A 21,024-nucleotide genomic window follows, 5' to 3' on the forward strand; every position below is an offset into this window, starting at 1 on the left:
TAAAATTTAGCTGATTGTTCTATTATCATAAAGTATCATGTCAGTGCTTGTAAAGTTTGTCTCAGAGCTACTAAACACTCTTCATTCATGTTGGGATTTTCTTTTGGTTACAGGTAGTCATTTATTAATCTATTATTATAGTATTGTATGATGAATGAACAAAAAATTTTGTAGATTCTACAAAATTAGTAAGTTTGACGTCCTGAACTGGCCTTCACTTAAAGGCCTTAGTTTTCAGTTCTGTAGGGTACACTTTTCATGTTGCAATGTTTCCAAAGTGGATCAGCTTTAAACACTTTGATTTATCAAATAATATTATGTAGTGAACTTCGTGATAGAAGTGAAAATACATCCACATTAAATGGTTCATGCGGTACTCCTTCAGTCAACTGCTGGTGTTTTAGTTTACTGTAGTTGCTTAATGTTTTATATCTTTTATCTTAATTATTTGGGCTCTCTGCAAGCTCTTAGTTATTCAGTGATTAGCTTTATGGATTAACTTGAAAGAATTCAGATTTCTTGTGGTTGACCTTTGTACTATTAACTGTATGATGTAATTTATCATGTTGACAGTGTTATGGCTGACTGTAGTCTATTGCTATCAATTCTCTTAATCAACAGCTAAACAGCAATTGTTTTACATTACTTACATAAATAGCTGTTGGACTACCAGGTTTTTAACTATATTCTATTATCTAATTTTTAAAATATAAGTATCTATAATTTTCTAGCTGCCCTGCTATCATCGGAACTGACAAGCAATAAACGCTCAAGGATTTTTTCCCTCGTCAATAATCTGAGTATCAGATACATATTTCTACGATAATATTTTTTACTAAATTTGTCATCACACCCACTACTATTTAGCATTTTAGCGTTTTGGTAGAATAACTGGTATAGAAAGAGTGATGTAGTTGTCATAGAGCAGCTATTTTTACTGGTTAGTTGAGTAAGTGGGATTTGTCTTGCGGAAACATGAAACTGTTATTTTGCTTATTATACAGCACCTGTTCTACCATTTGAACTATCAAATTATGTCACAGAGAGCATTTACATACCAAAAGATGCTCATTATCACAGAAGGAGAATTATCATGCACATTCCCATAAATGTGAGTAAAATTAACTGAAAGTATCTCGATACACAGTCTAACTGTTTTGTAATTGTAGATGCATAACTCAATTACAGACATGCTAATAAAAAAAATTTTTTTCAAAGTTTGTTATAGTTGTTTTAATTTCAAGGCAAAAAAAATGATTTGAAAGCTATTTATTTTCATGGAAGTTTCATGTGCAGGAAAAAGTGATGTCTTAATTTGTTTTCATGAGGAAGTTTTAGCATGTGAACAATAAATGTTAGTTAACCTTCCAAATGTTGCCGAGTATATGTAATGTATCCTGGGCACATCTTCATTTGATCTTTTGAGCATGCTGAACATGTTATCCATAGATGTTAGCCACATAATTATAGTCATTTAGAGATCATTGTAATAACTAGCTGCAACTAGCACATCATGTGAACTTTTATTGTAGGACATAACAGCTAACTGCAGAGATATTACACTCAGACAGTATAAACTACAAGGATCTGTTGGCTACACATTAGACAAACAGCCCATAGATGACCTGAATGCTGTTGCCAACTATACTATTGTGTATAGTGCTAGGAATGATGAACGATTCAGTATTACTGGATCTCTTGTTGTAACTACTGGAGAACTTGGTAATTATTTAATATATTTTTTCTCTAGTTACTTATTTATAAGATTGTGTATTGATCAGATGTTGCTACAAAATATCCAATAATTCATTGGCTTTATATATTTTAGACATGAAAAGTTGAGTGGAGTTTTGCGAATGCTAGTTAAACTCTGTCAATATTTAACTCAAAATTCCGTTGTCGATTATTTGCCAACTAATTGGATTTCTGGCTAAAAATAGCCTTGCTTCTCAATCAATATTTCAAAGTGGTCAAGGTCAATGTACAGATTTATTTGTTGTTATGACAAACAAAAGAAGTTATTTCATTACAGATAGTAAATCTGTTTCAATTTAAAACAATCCTTGGATTAATTACTTCTAAAAATTCGGAACTATGTATCAAATATCCCACATAGATTGTTAAATTTCCATCGAAAGAAGATATTGTTTTTCTCTTTAAAATAAAGCCAAATTAGTTCAACCAAGAGTTTTGTTAAAAACTATCACTGCAGCCCGGAGTTTACAGTAACAGTAACTACAAGCCTTAAAAACAAAATTATTGCAACCAGTTTAGGAATTCAATGCAATGTAAAATTAATGGCTTTTAAATATTAAACTAATTTCTAGCCTAATAAATTGGTAATATTCAGAGAAAAGAGCTGCTAATATACTTACTTTGTTGTTCTAATTTTTCTGTGGCAGTAAATCATAATGTATGTTGTAACAGGTGTTCATAGTAGCGGAGATCAGACAATCATTGTCAGATCTTGTCCACAATATTTGAAGCTATGAATTGTGAATAATGAAAGGTAATTCAATGAAATGTATTTATAGGATGTTATTCTTTACTGATTGCTTATCATGGCAGAGTAGAAGTTAAAAATCAAACATGAGCATTCGGAGATTAAGCTGATTGTTTTGCAAGGTCCTCATTGGCTGATGATTCAGAATTGCCTGAATAGTTAACTGATCTGGTTTTTACCAAATATCATAAACTGCTTCTGAACATGCAGCTTCAACTAGTTTTATATTCCTTTTGCTGTTTTAGCAAATTATTTCTATGCAATCAAATGTAAAATGTATATCGTCGGCGGATTGAAGACTGCAAAACACTTTTCATTGCCCATATTGACAGTATCTCAAGTTGCATTTAAATGCAACACATGATGCTAGTCTAAGTCTGAAGAGATGTGGCATTGTTAAGATGATCAGCAAAAAGGCAAATTTAAAACATCTACAGCAACAGACTTGAACAGTGGATACAAAGTTGAACATTGTGACATCACTAGATGATTTTTCAGAGATTAGCAAATAGATCACTGCTGCCAGGTCTTGTAACAGGAAATTAACAGGAGCAACTGATCTCAATTTGCCTTGGTCATGCGCGATCACACCTCAAATGTGATTGGATAGTATATTAATAAGCATTCCTATGTTCTACTTAGATCACTCATACTTTAACATTTAATTTACTTAAAATATAATTCTAGTTTCTGTAATAATTTGTGACAACTGCTGATTTTAAAAAGCTCATTTATTGGAAATATTATGTCGATCATTCGTAAAAAGATGATGCAATGTTAGCAGATGTTGTGTTTATAGCAGCTAGTAGTGTTGCTATTATGATTAGGTTTACTTGTTGAGGAATTATTAGCAAGCTAGTAGATTTGATTCGATGAATAATTCTCTTCTTGCACTGATCACAACGCTAAATAAGCAAATAGTAAGTGAGTCTTTTGTATCAAAACTATCACAAGTTCATCTACATGCTCCACAAAGAAACGAACCAGTTGAGTGCGAGGCTATATACGTATACAGTTTTTCAAATATATTATACAGTCAAGAGTAGTGCGCATAGAAATAACTGCATAGGATGATACTTCCAGTCGCTCTGGTCTTCATTGCTTCTGCGGGCGGCTCCTTTTATACGTATCGCTCCTAGATTGGCTCCATCCCCTTGGTAGCATGATTGACTCAGCAGCTGACCTGAAGTATTGCCGGCAGTCGTGTTGCTTGTTGATTCAGGGCTCAGCCCTGTCATGGCGCCGGTTGCCTCTTTGATATTGCTCGGCAACTGGCTTTGGCCCAAAGGTTCTTCTGCCAAATATTCATTTTCTTTGGTATGATGGTGCTTGAAAGATAGTTTACGATGCCTGCTTACCCTAAGGTATAATTTGCTAGTCTTATTAGCCATTTTATATTTGTAGTTAACATGTTAATTTCAGAACCAGGACCTGTTAAGGTTATCACGAATCCATTTAACTTGAGCTGTATCAGTTTGTCCTGGACTAAACCTCAGCAACCTAATGGAGTTATTACTGAATACCAGGTACTCAACACAAGCGGTGTCTATATGGGAAACTTTATTGTCATTACTGTTAGTCTACACAGAGCTAAGACTAATGTGTTTAACCTTTATTATGCTGTTGGATAAAACACTTATTTAAGTTCTAGGAAGTACTAAACCTCAGCAGCCTCACCATGCATATCAGGGAGTACTTGACAAGTGTACCAAACTATATGGCAGTATGACATCATTTTTACCACAAGACAAGATATCTGTGAATCAATGCTGTTGTTGTACTATTTAGGATATGGTTCATTGAACGAGCAAAGTTTTTAAACCACGAATTTTTAAACAAGTAGCGCAAGACCATTGATGGAACACAATGCATTGATCTCTCATATGTTAAAGTAATTTAGTACCATAACTAACCTTTAAAAATGAAAAATGTAAAGTAGCATTATATTTCATCCTGGCATTAGACTAATTGCAGTTTATAAGCATCGATATACGTTTAATGTAAAATTTATAATTAATAATTTAATTATTTTGGTTAGCAATCCTTTTTGCAACAGTAAGGAAAAGTTTTCTCCTTGTGCATATGAAAAGTAATATCATGCTAAAATAGTTATCTGCATAATTGAGCAGCACTGCTATACGCTGATAATAAAACATATATTTCCCAAATCTGTGAGCCAAGTCATACAATATATTCCACTTTATTCTATTAGGCTTTGTATGAAGTTCAATTTCATACTGTTGGGCGCTGAAAATGCACAGTAATTGGAGAATATAGTTTTGGGTCATTTGGGTCACATTGGTTAGTGTTGATTATAATTCAATTCTATAAGCTAAATAACTTACTAGTATTTTCAGACTGTCATAGCAAAACATTCTAAATCATTATCATTGCACTACAAAATGCTCAATTTAAATATTGCTGCTGTTGGCAGTTATAAACTAACAGAAATGCCTTTTAAACACTAGGCTACAGTTATGATCGGTTAACACCATTCATTTTAAGCACATTTTTCTATTTTACTTAGGAATGTTTTTTGATAATTGCTGCCCTTTACAATATATTGTGACAGACAGTGTTTGTGCATGCGAGCATGTGTGTGTGGGCCAAACTAAGCCGAGCTGAACCGAACTAAGCCAAGCTGAGTCCAATCCAACCAAGTGGAACAAGAGGCAGGGTTCCCTGCTATATAAGCACGGACGTTTGTAGTAGAGGACAGAGCTGTTCTGTGCCTGTTTCATTGCTTGTTGCATACTTTTCACTGTAACTACTTATGAGCAAATCAGAATACATGTATATACCCTTCACACTGAGTCTTATGTGGTGGAGTAATGGCAGCGCACAAAACCTTTACAATAGTGGCAGCAGTGGGATTAAGACGATCCCAACTAAACTCCACTACGAGACTCGTACTGGATTACTGGATGATTGTTCTGCTGTTTTCAAAGTGGTAGTAGAAAGAAACCCAATGACACGAAATAGGGCCTGCCTCAGAAATGGCTGCGTAGCTCCTACTAGAAAAACTTCCTGGCAACAGGAAGAAACCCAGAGAGAGTCGTGTAAAACCTTGCCTGCAGCAACGGACTCAGTAGAAGAACTGCCATAAAAAAGGGCAATATTCATATTTGTATACCAATGGAACGGTCATTAACTCTCCTGTTCGGGGCCACTATCGGCACGTATATGGAGGTAGACACCCCGCAGGTCAAAAATAGCGACTCCTGATTGTGTGAAGATGGTTGGACTTCAACCGAAGGTGTGCCGGCTCACCTTGAGGAGTTGTTCCAGGCAGCATAACCGAATTGTGATGGGACAGGCCAGACGGCAAGGCTGGCTTTTTTGCTGAGTCAATATGCCATCGTGTTCAGCACGGGTGACGGCGACGTAGGAAGGACCTCTGAAGTGGAACACTCCATTCCACTTAAGGAGGGCACTCGGCGGATCTGGCAACCATCTCACAGACTAGGTCTGGAAAAGGAGGCGGGGGTCTAAAGGCAGGTACCGGATTTACTCAAGAAAGGTTTTATTGAGTCAGCTGGAAGAGCTTGGAGCTCCCCGTAGTGTTGGTCTGGAAGAAGGATGGGAAGTGGCGATTCTGCATAGATCACCGACACTTGAATGCTGTCACCGCGCAGGATGCCTATCTCTTACCCAGGGTTAATGACAGTCTGGTCGCTCCTTCTGGCAGCTGATGCTTTAGCACACTTGACCTGGTGAGTGAGTATTGGCAAGTGCCCCTGGATGCTGAGGCCTAAAAGAGATCAGCCTTCTCGATCCGATCTGGACTGTGGAAATGAAAGGTGCTACCCTTCAGGCTGACCTCTGTCCTAGCCACCTTTCTGAGGCTCATGGAACGCATCTTACACGGTCTTCACTGGAGGATGCTGTTGTTATACTTCTACGACATCATATTCATCGCGTTGGATTTCAACACGCACCTGCATCGACTCGATGAGGTCTTCTAGAGACTTCACAGGGCCGGACTGAAGTTGAAATTTTCCACATGCAAGTTACTACAGCCCCAGGTACGCCACCTGGGCCACATAGTAAGCAGGGATGGAGTCTCCATAGAACCCACTAAAGTAAAGGCGGTCGCAGAGTGGCCAAACCTATGCATAGTTAAGAAACTATAGCGGTTCCTCAGAATAGTCAGCTACTACTGACAATACATCCCGAAGTTTGGCATGATAGCGCACCCCTTGCACCGGCAAATGGCAAAGGGAGAGACTTGGAAATGGGTGAAGGAAGAGCAGATCGCCTTCAACAAATTAAAGTACAGCAGCAGCTCCATCCTAATCTTGAGCTATCCAGACCCCCAAAAACACTATGTTATGAATACGGATGCCAATGGATGTAGGGTGGAGGCTGTGCTGTCTCAAGTGCAAGAAGGCTGCAAGAAAGTCATTGCCAACTACAGCAAAACTCTTACCCCTTCGGAACACAATTGCTGCGTTACTAGAAGCAAGTTGCTCGCAGTTGTCAGGCAGTGAAACATTTTCGGCCCGATCTGTATGGACAGAAGTTCCTCCTCCGGACCGATCATGCATTTTTTCCGATGGTTATGCAGAAGGAGAGAGCCCTCGAACCAAGTGGCCTGATGGCTCAAGATCCTGGTGGAGTTCCGGTATACCCTGGAGCACCAGTCAGGAACCCGGCATGGAAATGCAGACAGCCTGAGTAGGCAAGCCTGTGAGGACTGCCGACAATGCTTGAACAAAGGGACAGAGGCCCATCATGGAGGGAGTTGGCTTGGAAAAAGGAGCTGTTAGCCACATGGGTATCAACCAGTTTCCTGGATGGGACTCCCGCTTTCGACAGGACGGGATTGGCCCTGGACAATATCGCATACTCCGGGGCGTCAACCAGTAGCTTGCGCGAGACTCCCACCCCAACTGTGCCAGGACTGAATCTGAGTATCAGTGGTGTCCCCGACGGGCTACCAGCCCCTCAGGCTGAACCAAGACCAAATGGTGAGTTGGCAATACAGGCAACAGGGCAGGGACCAATGGCCTTCATGTATCGTGCACTCGCTACAAGAAAAGAGGTGCCAGCGCAACACCTAAAAGTAGGGAGCTGGACAAGCTAAGCCGCATGGGGTTCCTTACGCATTTGAAAGGACGGCGTGCTGGAGGCACGTATGGCCCCGCAGGGCCACGCTAGATTGTGCGCCATATGCCCGCCAGCCGTGTGGGAGACCGCGGTGTGGCAAACCCATTTCCTGACCCACTCTGGGTGGGAGGGACGACAAGCCACCTCCAGTTTACCTGGTACTGGCCCAGACTGGCATCCACTGTCAGACAGCTCGTAAAGAGTTGCGAGGTGTGACAAGCCGAAAAGAATGGAGGGACTAAATAAGCCGGAGGAAAGTAGAGGCTCTACGCAGAAAGGCTTTAGCAGAAGGTGGTCGTTAATCCAGTTGGGCCACTCCAAGAGAAAACAAATGGGTGCTGGTCCTCACAGACCACTTCACCCGATGGCAGGACGCGCTGGCGCTACTCGATGCCACGGTATCGGTCATCGCAAACGCTCTGGATGCACGGGTGTTTTGTTACCTGGGGCTACCAGAGTATATTCACACAGATCAGGGGTGCAGTTCGAGAGTCAATTAATGGTCGAACTGTGCCAACTCTAGAACGTAGAAAAAATGCACACTAACCCATACCACTCACAGGCCAACGGAATCATAAAGCGGAATAACTGTGAGCTTGGGGATTCCCTCTGGGCAACAATGTTAGCCGCCCAAGGGCAGGATGAGTGTGACCTGTTTCTGCCTCAGCTGATGAGGACATTTCGAGGCATCCCCCACTCTGAAACAGGAGAAATGGCCAATACACTGATGTTGGGATGAGAGCTGAGGTTGCCGGACCAGCTAAAGAGTCACCCTCCACCAACAGCGTTCTTCCCTACCCACGAATATGCACTAGGAGTACCGCGAAGATTGCAAACCATGCATGAAGTGCTACAACAGAACCAGATAAAAGTGTGGCAAAAATACCAAAAGGAACTCCCGCTGTACGCCCCAGGCGACTAGGTATGGCTCACAAACAAGCACCAGCGACGGAGGGAGGAGAACTCCAAGCTACAGGCAAGATTTGTGGGACTATGCCAGGTCTTTAAGGCCTGGGGCAACCACACCTACATAGTAGAGAGACAAGGCCAGTCATCAATTCAGAGGGAAGCAAGACTTGAGCCCTACCACGCCTGTCCGGAAAGGCTTGAGCAGGCCCCGGCCACCCTAGAGCCATAAAGGGGTCCTAACATGAAAAGAGCCAGATCAGGCAGACCGGAGAAAAATCCGGGAGAAAACGAAAATGACCCCCTACCAGTAATGGGGCCTCTCAACTGAGAAAAACTGCTGATGGAAGCCCCAAGAAATCAAAAACTGAAGACAGCTCTCACAGAAAACCAGGTCGAGCCGGAAGAAAGAAGGGACCAAAGATCGAGCTCAGTAACAACCGATCCGGTCACACTCGGAGAAGTTCTATGAGAACCGGAGTCAAACACGGAGGAAACCGGATTGGCTTTGACACCGGAGTTCCCATCGAAACCTGTCTGACGTAATCCAAAGCTGGCCCGAACTACTAGAAAGCCAGAACAATACAAGAATTGTGTATCATACTCAATGAGACCACCAGAAAATGGTCCAGAGGTTCAAAAGGAAAGCGGTAAAACGGCTCTCACAGCCGCTACCAAAACTTTCTTTTTAAAACATTTGTTCACTCTGGAGGATATTAGTATGCTCGAGATTATGGACAGCACTTGTGATACCTCTCTTCGGGATTTATTGACTTCGGTCACAATTAGCTTGAAGGAAGCTGGAGAAGTGTTAAATAGGCCAACACCGGCAAATGTGGTGGCCTACAAAGGAAATGTTGGAGAAACAGGCACCAGGCAAGGAGGACTAGGCCACTCGGAACCTGCCGTATTGGAGCTGACTGACAAAGGAGTTGAGGCGTTATTAAAGGAGACCTCGATGGAAGACGTGGAGGAGGTCAGTCGGGTGGCTGCTATAAAGACAGGAAAAAAAATGATCAAGCCATCCTACTCAAATTTGACTTCCTCCTCTCCGGCTAAGCCACTCTGCGCTAGCACGCTCGTCAGAGAAACAGGACAGAATAAGAGTCCTCCCGCAAGGAAACCCATAGTGAGGACGGTCAAGTATCTGTCTGCTTGGACTACCGCGAGAGTGGAGGAGCAGATGCAGGGAGGGAGTGGCCGGACCTGCCAGTTTGCCACTAGTCGCCGGCAGATCACACTATATGTGCTTCGGCACTATGCCATGTTTGTGTACCTTTGTGAATGGCAACTTGGGTCACTATAAGACAGGTCTTGTTGGCTTGTGTGCTGCGTGGTGCTAACCCACCACACAGCACACAAGCCAGAGGAAGTCAACCTAGTGGTCTATCTGGTCGATCAGTATATGTGGGAACAATTCTGTCAAGGGAATACGCAAGGTTCTCTACCAATAGTCACATGCACCCTCACTACCAGAAGGGAAATGCAACGCAGCCTACGCAGAGGAGCATAGCGGACTGTGATACGGTAGCGTTTCCCAGCCGGGACACGTCCTGTTTGGACCAGGCTGTATCAGACAGCTCAGAAATGGTCCACCCACCGCACACTGGCTGAGGTGGTAGGCCAGGCACCTGCCAGCCAGGCGCTCTTGCAAACCCAGCGCAACAGAGCCTGACTGTCGTCACAGGATGCACAGAAATGGAAGAAGGTCGCCGAGGCCATGCGGAACCTGACGTACAGGGAGAAGTTTGAAGGCCAAGAACACCAGCTTCTCCTCAAGGAAGTAGAGCGCCTTTGCTGTGGCGCTCACCAGCAATAAGCTCTGGCCCAGCTAGCTTTATCCCATGATATTATTAGGAGGCCATAGTCGCTAATGGGGGGAGTGTGTGATGCACTGTCTGTGTAATTGACTGTGTGTGTGGTAGACCGTGTGTGTGTGTCTGTGCGTGCATGCGTGTGTGTGTCCTGAAACAAGACGAGCCAAGCGGAGCTGAACTGAGCCGAGTCCAGTCCAACCAAGTGGAACAAGAGGCGGGGCTCTCCGCTATATAAGCACGGATGTTTGCAATAGAGGGCAGAGCTGTTCTGCGCCTGTGTCATTGCTTGTTGCATGCTTTTCACTGTAACTACTTATAAACATAGCAGAATACACACATATACTCTTCACACTGAGTCTTATGTTGGTGGAGTAGTAAAGGGCAGCGCACAAAACCTATACGATATTTTGTATTATTTTCGATTTCAATTGAGAACAAATGATATTTTTACTAAGCTATGTATATATCTAGTGTATCATAGTTGTATAACCTGTGGCCAACATAACACTATGAAATCCTGTCTTAAAGGTTTTCGTATCTCAATCAAATTAGCTTTAGCACCTTGTGTGTGATTTATTATATTAATCTGAAAGCTGTAGAATAGACACCAGCCTATTCATCAGTTGTTTGGAAATAAGTGATAATAGTCTTGAACTTGAAACTTGATTTTTAGTTTATAGTTTTGCATATCTATTTCAATTATGATATTTTGGTATAAAGCAAGTCTCACCATATCTTACTGAGGTGATAATTTGTAGCTTTAAAAACTATTATTGATAGAATTAATTGTACATATTATCAGAAATTGATCTGAGATTCTTCATGTCATTAAAGATAAGTTAGCTGAGTAGGCTTATTATAATTTTAAGATATTTGTATTGCTGGTAAAACAGACTTTTGTGTTGATATAATTGCAGTAACGGTTTTATTCTGATACAGTACTTTTTGCAAACATATCTGTTGAGGTGTTCCAGGACCGACCTCATATGTCAATTATTTTGCATCACAAATCAAACTTTCCAAAATGAAATTACTAAATACAACTTGATCCATTCCCACTTTCTAAAGAAAACACTTCAGAGCATGATATTACAATAGAAAACTCTTTTTACTTGTTGCAATTCACCATGCCTCGGGGGTGAAATAAACAAATAAAAATAGCTAACACAATGTACCTGATATCTATCAAGTAACAGCTCACAAAGTAACAGTTATCTAGCTAATGGTTTTGATATGTAATACCCTAGGACACTTTTATTTCGCTAGTATCTAGATTCGTGAGTAGCACACAGAGTAAAATTTTGCTGCCACTTAATTTCGCGGCTCCTATGAGTGCGAAAATATGGTGATGTGAAAATAAATGCAGTGAAACAAACAGATCAGAATCGTTAGGTCTAGTTCGCTAGTGAGAAATAATTTTTAATTTGGGACTAGTTTGTATTTGTAAACCGCAGGTAGAAATTTGTGGACAAGATCGATAATTCAAATTGATTGCTTGCTGCCATTTGTTTCTTGAACTATCAGTGATGTCTAGGTCCCTCTATATGACGATTTTATTGTGGATATCAATAAACAAAGCTATTTCATTCCGCGTTTTCGCTTGTTCATTATGATAGTTAAGTTTCGCTCATGAGAATTCCGTGAGAGGTTGACTCCGCGAAAACGTGAAAGTTAGACGTCGCGAATGCATACGTATCCTAGGGTAACACGCAACATTATTATGTGCGTTGCTGTATGGAGTTCTTACCAAGTTCTTATAGAAAAAAAATACATGTCTCACTTTGCTGCTCATCTGTGTAAACCTTTGCTTATAATTCAAGTCATAAGCCGGTGTTGAAGTGTTTTGGCTGTCTGAACATAGTTCTTGCTAATTTTGCAGTATAGTTATACAGTTTCAACATCTAAAAACTGCAGTATATACAGCTATCTGTGTTATTCCAACCACACTGTTTTACATAGGTAGCAGCTTTGCAATCTCTGTTAAAAATGAGCTTTGAAAGTTTCTGGTACTGTTCACATTTACCGTGGTATCAGTAGATACACGTTATTCACTGTAAGTTTTTGCCCTAGACACTTACAGTTTGTTTTATATGACTCTACAGGTCTGCTGTGATCATTTAAATCCTATCTGCTATAAGCATATTTTACTTTTACTACAAGTACTTTTCTTTAATTTTTAGTACAGATGCAATGTTTTCAATTCAACTAGCCCAAAATACACAACCATCACAGTCCCGGAGGAACTTGTGTTATGCGATTATCAACCTGGTGATTTGGTAATTTGTGAAGTGAGGGCTTCTACAGACGTTGGATATGGACCATCAGCTAACAATGAAACTTCAGTATACTGTGGAGGTAACTGCAGATAATGATTCATAGTGCTACTCAATACAGCTGTTATTATCTAACAACTTCAACCCATCTATTTTTGCAATATAAATCTGCCTTTTGCTAGTTCCTGGAAAGGCAATGGTACAAGAGACGCAGATGGTAGTTTATAACAATGGAGAGATGAGAGAGCTGATTAATATGAACTTCACATGGATGGTTTGTAGACTTTCTGTTATAACGAAGCTTAATGCATGCTGGCTTGCGGGTTTTTTTGCCTCCAAAAAGAGAAAACAAAGCTTTTCCGATTCCTCATTACGACGTTTTCCCCATCATGTGATTTCAACAACAATGTCTTTCCAGAATTCAAATTACAACAGCATCACTCGGTCTTTCTTGTTGAGTTAGTTTGAAAATGTTTTTAGTAAGGTTAGCTAAAGTTTATAATGAACGCAAAGCAAAAAACGCTAAACCGAAGTCAGATGATTAAAAATTGAAATGACAAAATTTAAGACCAGTAAAAGATTAAAACTCAGCTTTAACTGTGTGTCTAATAAGCCAAGTTCATTTAAACTAAATTCCAGGTTTCGGTTACGTAGTAACACAAAAGTTTAGTGTACCAAACGTCAAGTCTTGCTGTCAAGTCTCTCAGATTGCCGTTAATTGCTACATCCGTTTTGAAGATGTACTGGCTAACGTATAATATTTAAACAAATTGCTTTAATAAAAACAGTTTGGATATAAAATTATAATTTTTTTTGCTAGGGTCTGCATTAGATAATTAGTATAAGCTCTTATGCCCTTCCCCACAACATTTTTGCCTTGCACTCCCAACACTAAAATTGCTTAATGTTGTTTGGCGGTGGTTCACTGTAATGCTTTTGTGAAGAGTTCTTACTCTGCTATTCTATTTGTATTAACATTAAGTATTGTGATTAGTTCCTACTACTCAGCAATGACTCAATACTTTACAGCCTGTGATACCAAACTGTCGTAGAATAGCCAACTACAGCATCTCCCTGTTCTATAACAATCAACTTCTCAAAACTCAAATCAATGAAGCAGACAAAAGAGATTTTAATGTAAAGGGTCTTTACCCTTATACTAACTTCATCCTTCTGATATCAACCACAAATGACGAGGGATTCAGCAGTGACTCTTCATACCCAACATACACACAGGAAACATGTAAGCATTGGCTTTTGAATTTCGAGTTATTGTAGTTCCGGTAGTTCAAACTTATGTATTGTACTTGCATTTTAATACATTTCGCTTCATAGTGGGTGAGTGTAACTTTTATGTTTCTCATTCCTATAACTCATGCCTTTTATACAAATACAGCTTTTCTCATAGCAGTTGTCGATATTTATTAAAGCATTGTAAAGTTCTATTATGTTTTTTTTTTCAAGAGTTGACATATCTAACCAGTACAGTAGCTATCTAGCTCTAGCTGCACATTGTAAATCAGTAGGACTAATATCACAACAGTTTTAGGTTTTTATTGAGGCCTTATGAATTTCTATGTTGCTGGGAGTTAACAAATTTGCCTCTTATTTTTCTTTGTAACTGTTTGAGGTATTAGCTATGTAGATTTTGCTGTGTGATGTGTTATGGTATTGTTACCCAGTTGGTATGGCAATGTCCTGATCGGTAAGACAATTCTCATAATTTTTATGGCATGTATGTATCATGAAACAGCGGGTACAAACTACAAAATTGAACTTGTGACATTGCTAAATAATTTTTCAGAAGTTAGCAAATAGATCACTGCTGGCAGGGCTTGTAACAGAAAACTAATTGAGACAGTTATTCTCAATTTGCGCTGGTCATGCTCGATCACACCTCAACTGTGATTGATTTATTTATTATTAGACATGCCTATGTTTTATATAGATTAGTTTTACCCAGCTGGTATGGCAATGCCCTACCTAATAAGGTAGTTCTCCTCATTTTCATGGCATGTATTGATGATGTGGAAAATAGTTGCTCGACTTAACATGACTTGTACAGAAAATGAAGGAGCTCATACATTGCTCACATTCATTATCTTCTTAAACCACTTTGACATTACATCTTTATTTGTGAGAAGATGTTGTAGGGTTACATGGTGAGTCTAGTTATAGCATTCTAGCCAGAGTGTTATAACCTAATAATAAGATATATTATGGTTGTTTAATACAAATATAAAACTAGCACTTGTTTTAGGACTTTAATAGTACAACTAGTGTCTGTGAGAGTTTAATTACATGTATGTTCTGTTACATAATTATGTTGTTACCATAGCTCCAACAGACTCTCCATATCTCATCCTTGAATTTTCCTCTTCGTGTGTTGAACTGACTATTGGATCTCCAAGGTTAACAAATGGGCTTCTTCTAACATATAGTGTAAGTATTGCTTATAGTCATGCATAAAATATTAACAACTGAACTACTGGTTTGTTGCACAATCACAGTATTTTCACTTTCCAGTATATTCAAATAGAAGTTAAACCTGATGATATTGTATGACAGTATACTGATTCTCAGCAATGTACTGAAACTCTAAGGCTTCAACTATGTCTTATTCTCATCTTCCTACAGAATGGCTGCGTTGAACTTAGTAATTGTTAAAATTATATAACTTATAAGTCAGCTGTAGTTTATTGATCAGTCGACTAGATGTAGTCACTCAAAATTGTAATTATGAAACTAAAACATATTCTAGCATTATATTTAATAAGTGACCATAAGCAGATTTGCTACTATTGAGGCATGCAATGATTGGCTGAGTTATACATCGTTTCAACCAATCGGGGCTAAATCTCAGACAATTCATGCTGATACATTATCTTTCTGCAGTTGTACTGTTTACACTGAGTGATAAGTGCAGTGTTTTGAGAAGAAGGCTTCATAGACCATAATAAGTTGTACACAGCTTTTATTATTTGGCTGCCTATGCGTCTATAGTGTATTATACATTGTTACTTACATCGCCACTTAGACCCCTTTATTAGATCGTTCATATTACAGGTTTGTCATGATTAACATTTAGTAACATCTGAACCAATTGATATCTGTTTTTTGTTCATAAATATGTTTTAGTACTCTATCTTCCATGTAAACTAACTTGCTTTTTATGTAAAAATCAATATGAGCTCTCGAAATCGATTGTAAAATAATTATAATTCTCATGAGCAGTACAGCTGTCAAGACAGCCAATCACAGTTGAGAAACTCTACATACTCTACACTCGATGCATCAAACATCACAAGAGACTCATTTCCAAAAGTCTGTGGATTTCTGCCTGCTTCAAGAATCACCTGCAGTGTCTATGCATCAAATACAGCTGGAGATAGTCCAACAGCTAATGTCATAGGATACACTCAACTCCAACGTATGTTGATTGCTATTTTACACACTCTTTGTCTTGTTTAATGATATGTAGGTTTAGATCTTAACTGGGTTCTTCGGCAATACTTATATGGTACAAGTCTAGCTGTTAAAGTTTCTGTATGCATTAGATATGTAGATAGCAATACATTTAGCAAGTCGAAATGCAGCCCTTGTGAACAATATTATCTCTTACTCATAAGTTATATACATAGTGCTAACCTAGCATCCAAAAGATTAGCATGTGAGGAACTGCTATTTAGCTCACGACATAATATAGGCATCTAGTCAGAGTAGTACTATGCGTTTCGGTTTTTCGACATCCGCAATTCATCTTTGATTCGTATTTCTTTGTAGAGCCAGTTGATTTTTTTACCAGATGCAGAAATAACAACACCGTTTGTATTGCTGCAAAGACGAGCTTTTACATAAAAAATTGCCTTTGAAATTAGGTCTATATTGTTTATCATGCGCTCACTTAAAAACACGAAGTTGAGAATAATTCTACGACGAGTGATATTTTTCTACTTGCTGGGATCGTATGGAGACTATTGCTGGTGGTTTATAGCATATGTAGAATCAGTGTATGCAACTGTTCATGCGTAATACTCCTAGGAATTATAGCGATCACAAACTTTTGCTCGAAGCGTGCTAGTTAGTTTCATATATTTAATAAAAGTGAGCTGTGCTCAAGCTAGCTTTGACTCGTTGTTTAAAGAAAAATGGCAACTATATAATATATGAAGAATTATAAACAAATAATGCCATTTTTACCAAGTTTTATTCTACAATTTTGTATGTTTTGTCATGATAAACATATACTTTCTTCAAAATATACTGAGTGTAATTTTTATTTCAGTGAATCTCCGCTTTTTTGAACATATTTTGTATCAAAAAATTACCACCTTTGGATTGCAGTGAATGGGTCAATGTTTATAGTTGTTAACTGAAAGTCAATAAGTTAAGATTATAACTGTAAGTAATTAATAAAAAGTTAAGTTAAGAAATTACTAAATTCCTAATTGTCATTCCCAAATGTGCTATCAACAACAAAAGTCTATAAGCTAAGGATTGTTCAGTTTGATCAACTAATGTTGATATTTATTATATATCGTTCTTTATTACTTGCCTTACTTTCCTTCAACAACTTGTGACGCTAGTAACTAAAACAATTTGTAGCGACCACAAGTATCTACAATAGTCAAGGTGCTGGGAAAGTGAGTGAAATCTGCATGTCTAGTTTATATAGAGACTACCATGCTACAATGGGAGCGGTTACAATTTTTTGTATCTTGTTGTGTTCATAATGATACAGATGGTTTAGGTACAGTAGATGTCTACCAAGTAGTTTATGTGCGTGTTTGTGTGCGTGTGCGGGCATGTGTGTGCATGCACATGTGTGTTGAGTGTTGTGTGTTAATCCATGATGATTGAATAGGCATTATTAGAGGTATTACAAGGTATTACAAAGAGCTGGATTATCTTGGATGTAGGATTGTACTGTGTAACGCTATATTGTCAAACCCTAGAGGGTTGAACACAAATATATTACAATTGTTGTTGAATCATAAGATCATGAATGAGCAAGTAGATAATGCAGATCTTTATCAATGCAGCAAAATGAGTGAGTATTAGTGTACATTGCTATATTAAACAATAAAATCAGAATGACTTGTTCTTGCTATATTACCTAAAAAGTATTTATGACAAACTCGGCAGGTTTAAGCTTCATTCACAAATGATCCAGGCATCACATCTTTAAAATGCCAGCTTTTTGTTGGTTGGTTTTGCACTGCAAATATATTTAAACTGTAAGAAATTACAGTTTTAAGAGCAGATAATAACAAAACAATTTTGATGTTCAACCCCTTGTTCAGTGAGGTTCTTGAGAATGTAGCACTTTACCACAGTTTTATTTTTGATTTCAAGGTCATCATAAATTGTGAATATACTATGTTTGTGCACCTAATTATTTATCTTTCTGTCAAACTCAGTCAATATGTCCTATTTCTCAGCCTAATCCTCTTTTTATTTTTTGCAGTTGCCGACGCTTCAATCACGCGAACAGAGCATCTGGTAGCATTCTCAACAGTCTCAAAAGGATTTTCTCACACATCCATCCTTCTAAAACCTGTAGACTTGATAAATGTACTTAGAAATGAAAGGTACGTCTGTTATTGCTAACTACTTCTTTGTTGTAGCATTCTATCGGGAAAAGTGTTAAAAAGTGGTGTATTGATTAGAAAAAAATGAAAGATTTCCTGATTTTTTGATACAGGAAAGGTTTATTGACTGAATACTGTCGAGTTTCTCAAGTGTTGATTTTTTAGTTACTACCAGATAATTGTACAAGCCCCTGGAGAACTGAATAGAAAGAGGAAAAAGAGATATGCTATATTTAAAAACAGCACATGTGACTCTGACAGTCTATACAGCTATGAGAAATCAGCTGAGCTTAGTATGACCTGCTACATAACTGCAGAGATTCCAGGTTCATCGGTGACTGATGATGGGTTAACAGTGAATATTGGAGATGGGCAAACACTGAATAATTACTATAATGCTCCACTTGAACCTGAGACTAACTATACCCTTGCTGTTGGTTTAGTAGTCTATCCTGAGGTGAGTGACATGTGAGATGTTAAAGGTATAGACAGAACTATGAGATTTCAGCTCAAGTCTTTTAACATTTTATCTTGATGTAATTCTAAGGCATCAAGAGGTTTTTTTTAGAAATTTGTTTTCTAAGTATTTTTAGGCCATTTCACACTTTTCCATGTTATTGCATAGTTTTACTCTATGAAATCATAATTGTTTCTATTAAATTACAAAATACTTCCGATTACTGTTCTACCTTGACTAATGACCATTTACTCACTAGTTATTTTCTTATCTATGCAGGTTTTCTATTTATTGTTTTTCTATCTACATATTGAATCTGTTGTATTCAATTTTGCATCTTTAAAAATTTGAGATTGTAAACAATATTTGTGGAATGTTAGCGCTCTAGTTTATGACATTTGTGTATGTCTCTGTTCATTCAAAGTGAACTGGCATAAACTTAGGTGTATTAAACTGGCAGAAGTAAATTACTATGACATCATCAAGTGTTCAAATTAGCAAAAGAGTATTTTCAATTAGTCACCCGTCCTTGTTATACATTTAAATATTAAAACAGTTGGGGAATTTAGGAAAATGCTTTCAAAATATATTGAAGCTTTGTAGCCTTTTAGAGTGTATCTCTTTCACCAATGTGTAAATTTGGAAAATATCTAATTTTTATAAGGCGTGAGATGCAGAAGAAGAAATTTTATAATCATAACCATTAATTCTTGTTATAATCATTTCCCAACCTACATGTACTTTGATTTTGTGTTCAATTTGAAACTAACTTACCGATGATACATGATAAATGATAAAGAGATGATTATGTTGATGTGACAAAAAACTAATTGTATGATATTATATAATTATATATTTGATATATTGCACAGGAAGGCCAGTTCATCACATATTACATGGAGCCAGTTCAGTTTCACAGTAAGTATCCAAGTAAATAGAAGCCCTGTGTCGATAGCTCCTCATAGTACATTAACCATAGTGCATGTCTTAGATGAAATAAGTTACATTGATCACATAGTTCATGCTTTTAATAGCATTTAAAATAGTTATACCACTATAAGAATCGTGTAAGAGTTTATTGCAAACAAAAATAAAATTACAAAATTCAAGTATTAAAGTAGGTCAATAGAGGTGTAGTTTCCTAAATTAGGTCTAGTTTAGATAGTAATTGACAGTTTCAGTTGTGTTATTTTAGTTGGCTTTTAACTTCGTGAAAGTGTGTCATATTTGCCAAAGACACTGAGCAGCTTTTTACCTGATGTCTGATGATTTGAAATTTTGGGTTTTTAGTGTACCACCTCAGTATTAACTATCATCAAACAAAATTAACTAGCTACTAAGCCCTCTTTCCACTCTTTGCTCAGTTGTCCCAGTGGTGCTCAGCACGAGGCCCGTGAATACTAACCTTTGTACTATGATGCTTGCATTTTCCCATCGGATTGTAATTGACACCTTCAGTTGTATTATTTTATGTCAGTCAACTTCACTCAAACATTCCATATTTAAAACATCTAATCTACTAAGGACTAAAAAGCTTTTGATTATCTAGTGTAATGAAGTGAGCATTCCATAATGGCATTTTAGTAACTGACTGATTTTGACTCTGACGTGCTGAAGTGCCAAGTCATTAGTGCATTAATGTTTGGCTGATCTTTTCATATCAAATCAACCACATTGTTTGTTTTAACTTACATGTATATTTGAATATAAACACTTTCAATTGTTGAGTGCAAATTGTGTAACTTCCTTGGAACAATCCAAAAACAATAGTTTTGTGGGAACGAACTGTGCATTTGCACACACAACATTTGTGTGTCTTGTAAATGAATGTGAGTACACTTGTCACCATCCAAACTGCTCAATAAATGGCACTTACAAGGCATATCCTCATCCTCACAGTTGCGCTTATCATTAACAGTGAAACAAACTTTCAAAAAGCTTTTGACTATTTTAAAGAGTTCTCTTAACAAAATTTTTGTAAAGAATTTGGTAGGATAAACAAGTTTTTATTTGCCCTTGGATCATCGATTCTGTCATTTGTTTGAAAATTAAATACAGAGTAGCAGAGAAATGCAGAGATCTAGTAAATAATCACTTTAAATTATAACTCAAATGGTATTGGCAACCAGATACAAGTTACAGATTCTCAACATTAACAGTATTCATGTTAGCACTTCTCTATTATAAGATGTAATTTAATCATAACATGTCTTCTGTTAAGCCAATGCTAAATATCAAACATAAATTTTAAGGCATAAAGTTACATTAAAGTATTTTTGATAGGCATGTGATATCTAAGCAGCCATTAAATGGTTGTTTGACATCCAAAGATTTCAGTTTTGATTTGTATTCATAGATCTATAAATAT

The 21,024-nt window shown here is 38.0% G+C and overlaps 1 protein-coding gene across 1 annotated transcript in view; it reads left to right on the forward strand.

The window, feature by feature from the left end:
• The first annotated feature begins 9,125 nt into the window (after nt 1–9,125).
• LOC137390230 (receptor-type tyrosine-protein phosphatase alpha-like) overlaps nt 9,126–21,024 on the forward strand; it is a 33,427-nt gene continuing 21,528 nt past the window's right edge. Inside the window, exons 1-11 of the mRNA XM_068076546.1 lie at nt 9,126–9,784; nt 9,874–10,045; nt 10,206–10,301; nt 12,516–12,690; nt 12,791–12,882; nt 13,638–13,851; nt 14,947–15,050; nt 15,843–16,038; nt 18,076–18,199; nt 18,365–18,656; nt 19,529–19,574. Of these exons, the coding sequence (XP_067932647.1) occupies nt 9,126–9,784; nt 9,874–10,045; nt 10,206–10,301; nt 12,516–12,690; nt 12,791–12,882; nt 13,638–13,851; nt 14,947–15,050; nt 15,843–16,038; nt 18,076–18,199; nt 18,365–18,656; nt 19,529–19,574 (2,170 nt within the window). The remainder of the gene's footprint in view (nt 9,785–9,873; nt 10,046–10,205; nt 10,302–12,515; nt 12,691–12,790; nt 12,883–13,637; nt 13,852–14,946; nt 15,051–15,842; nt 16,039–18,075; nt 18,200–18,364; nt 18,657–19,528; nt 19,575–21,024) is intronic.

Source organism: Watersipora subatra, chromosome 1 (genome assembly GCF_963576615.1).
Source record: "Watersipora subatra chromosome 1, tzWatSuba1.1, whole genome shotgun sequence".
Taxonomy (NCBI): domain Eukaryota; kingdom Metazoa; phylum Bryozoa; class Gymnolaemata; order Cheilostomatida; family Watersiporidae; genus Watersipora; species Watersipora subatra.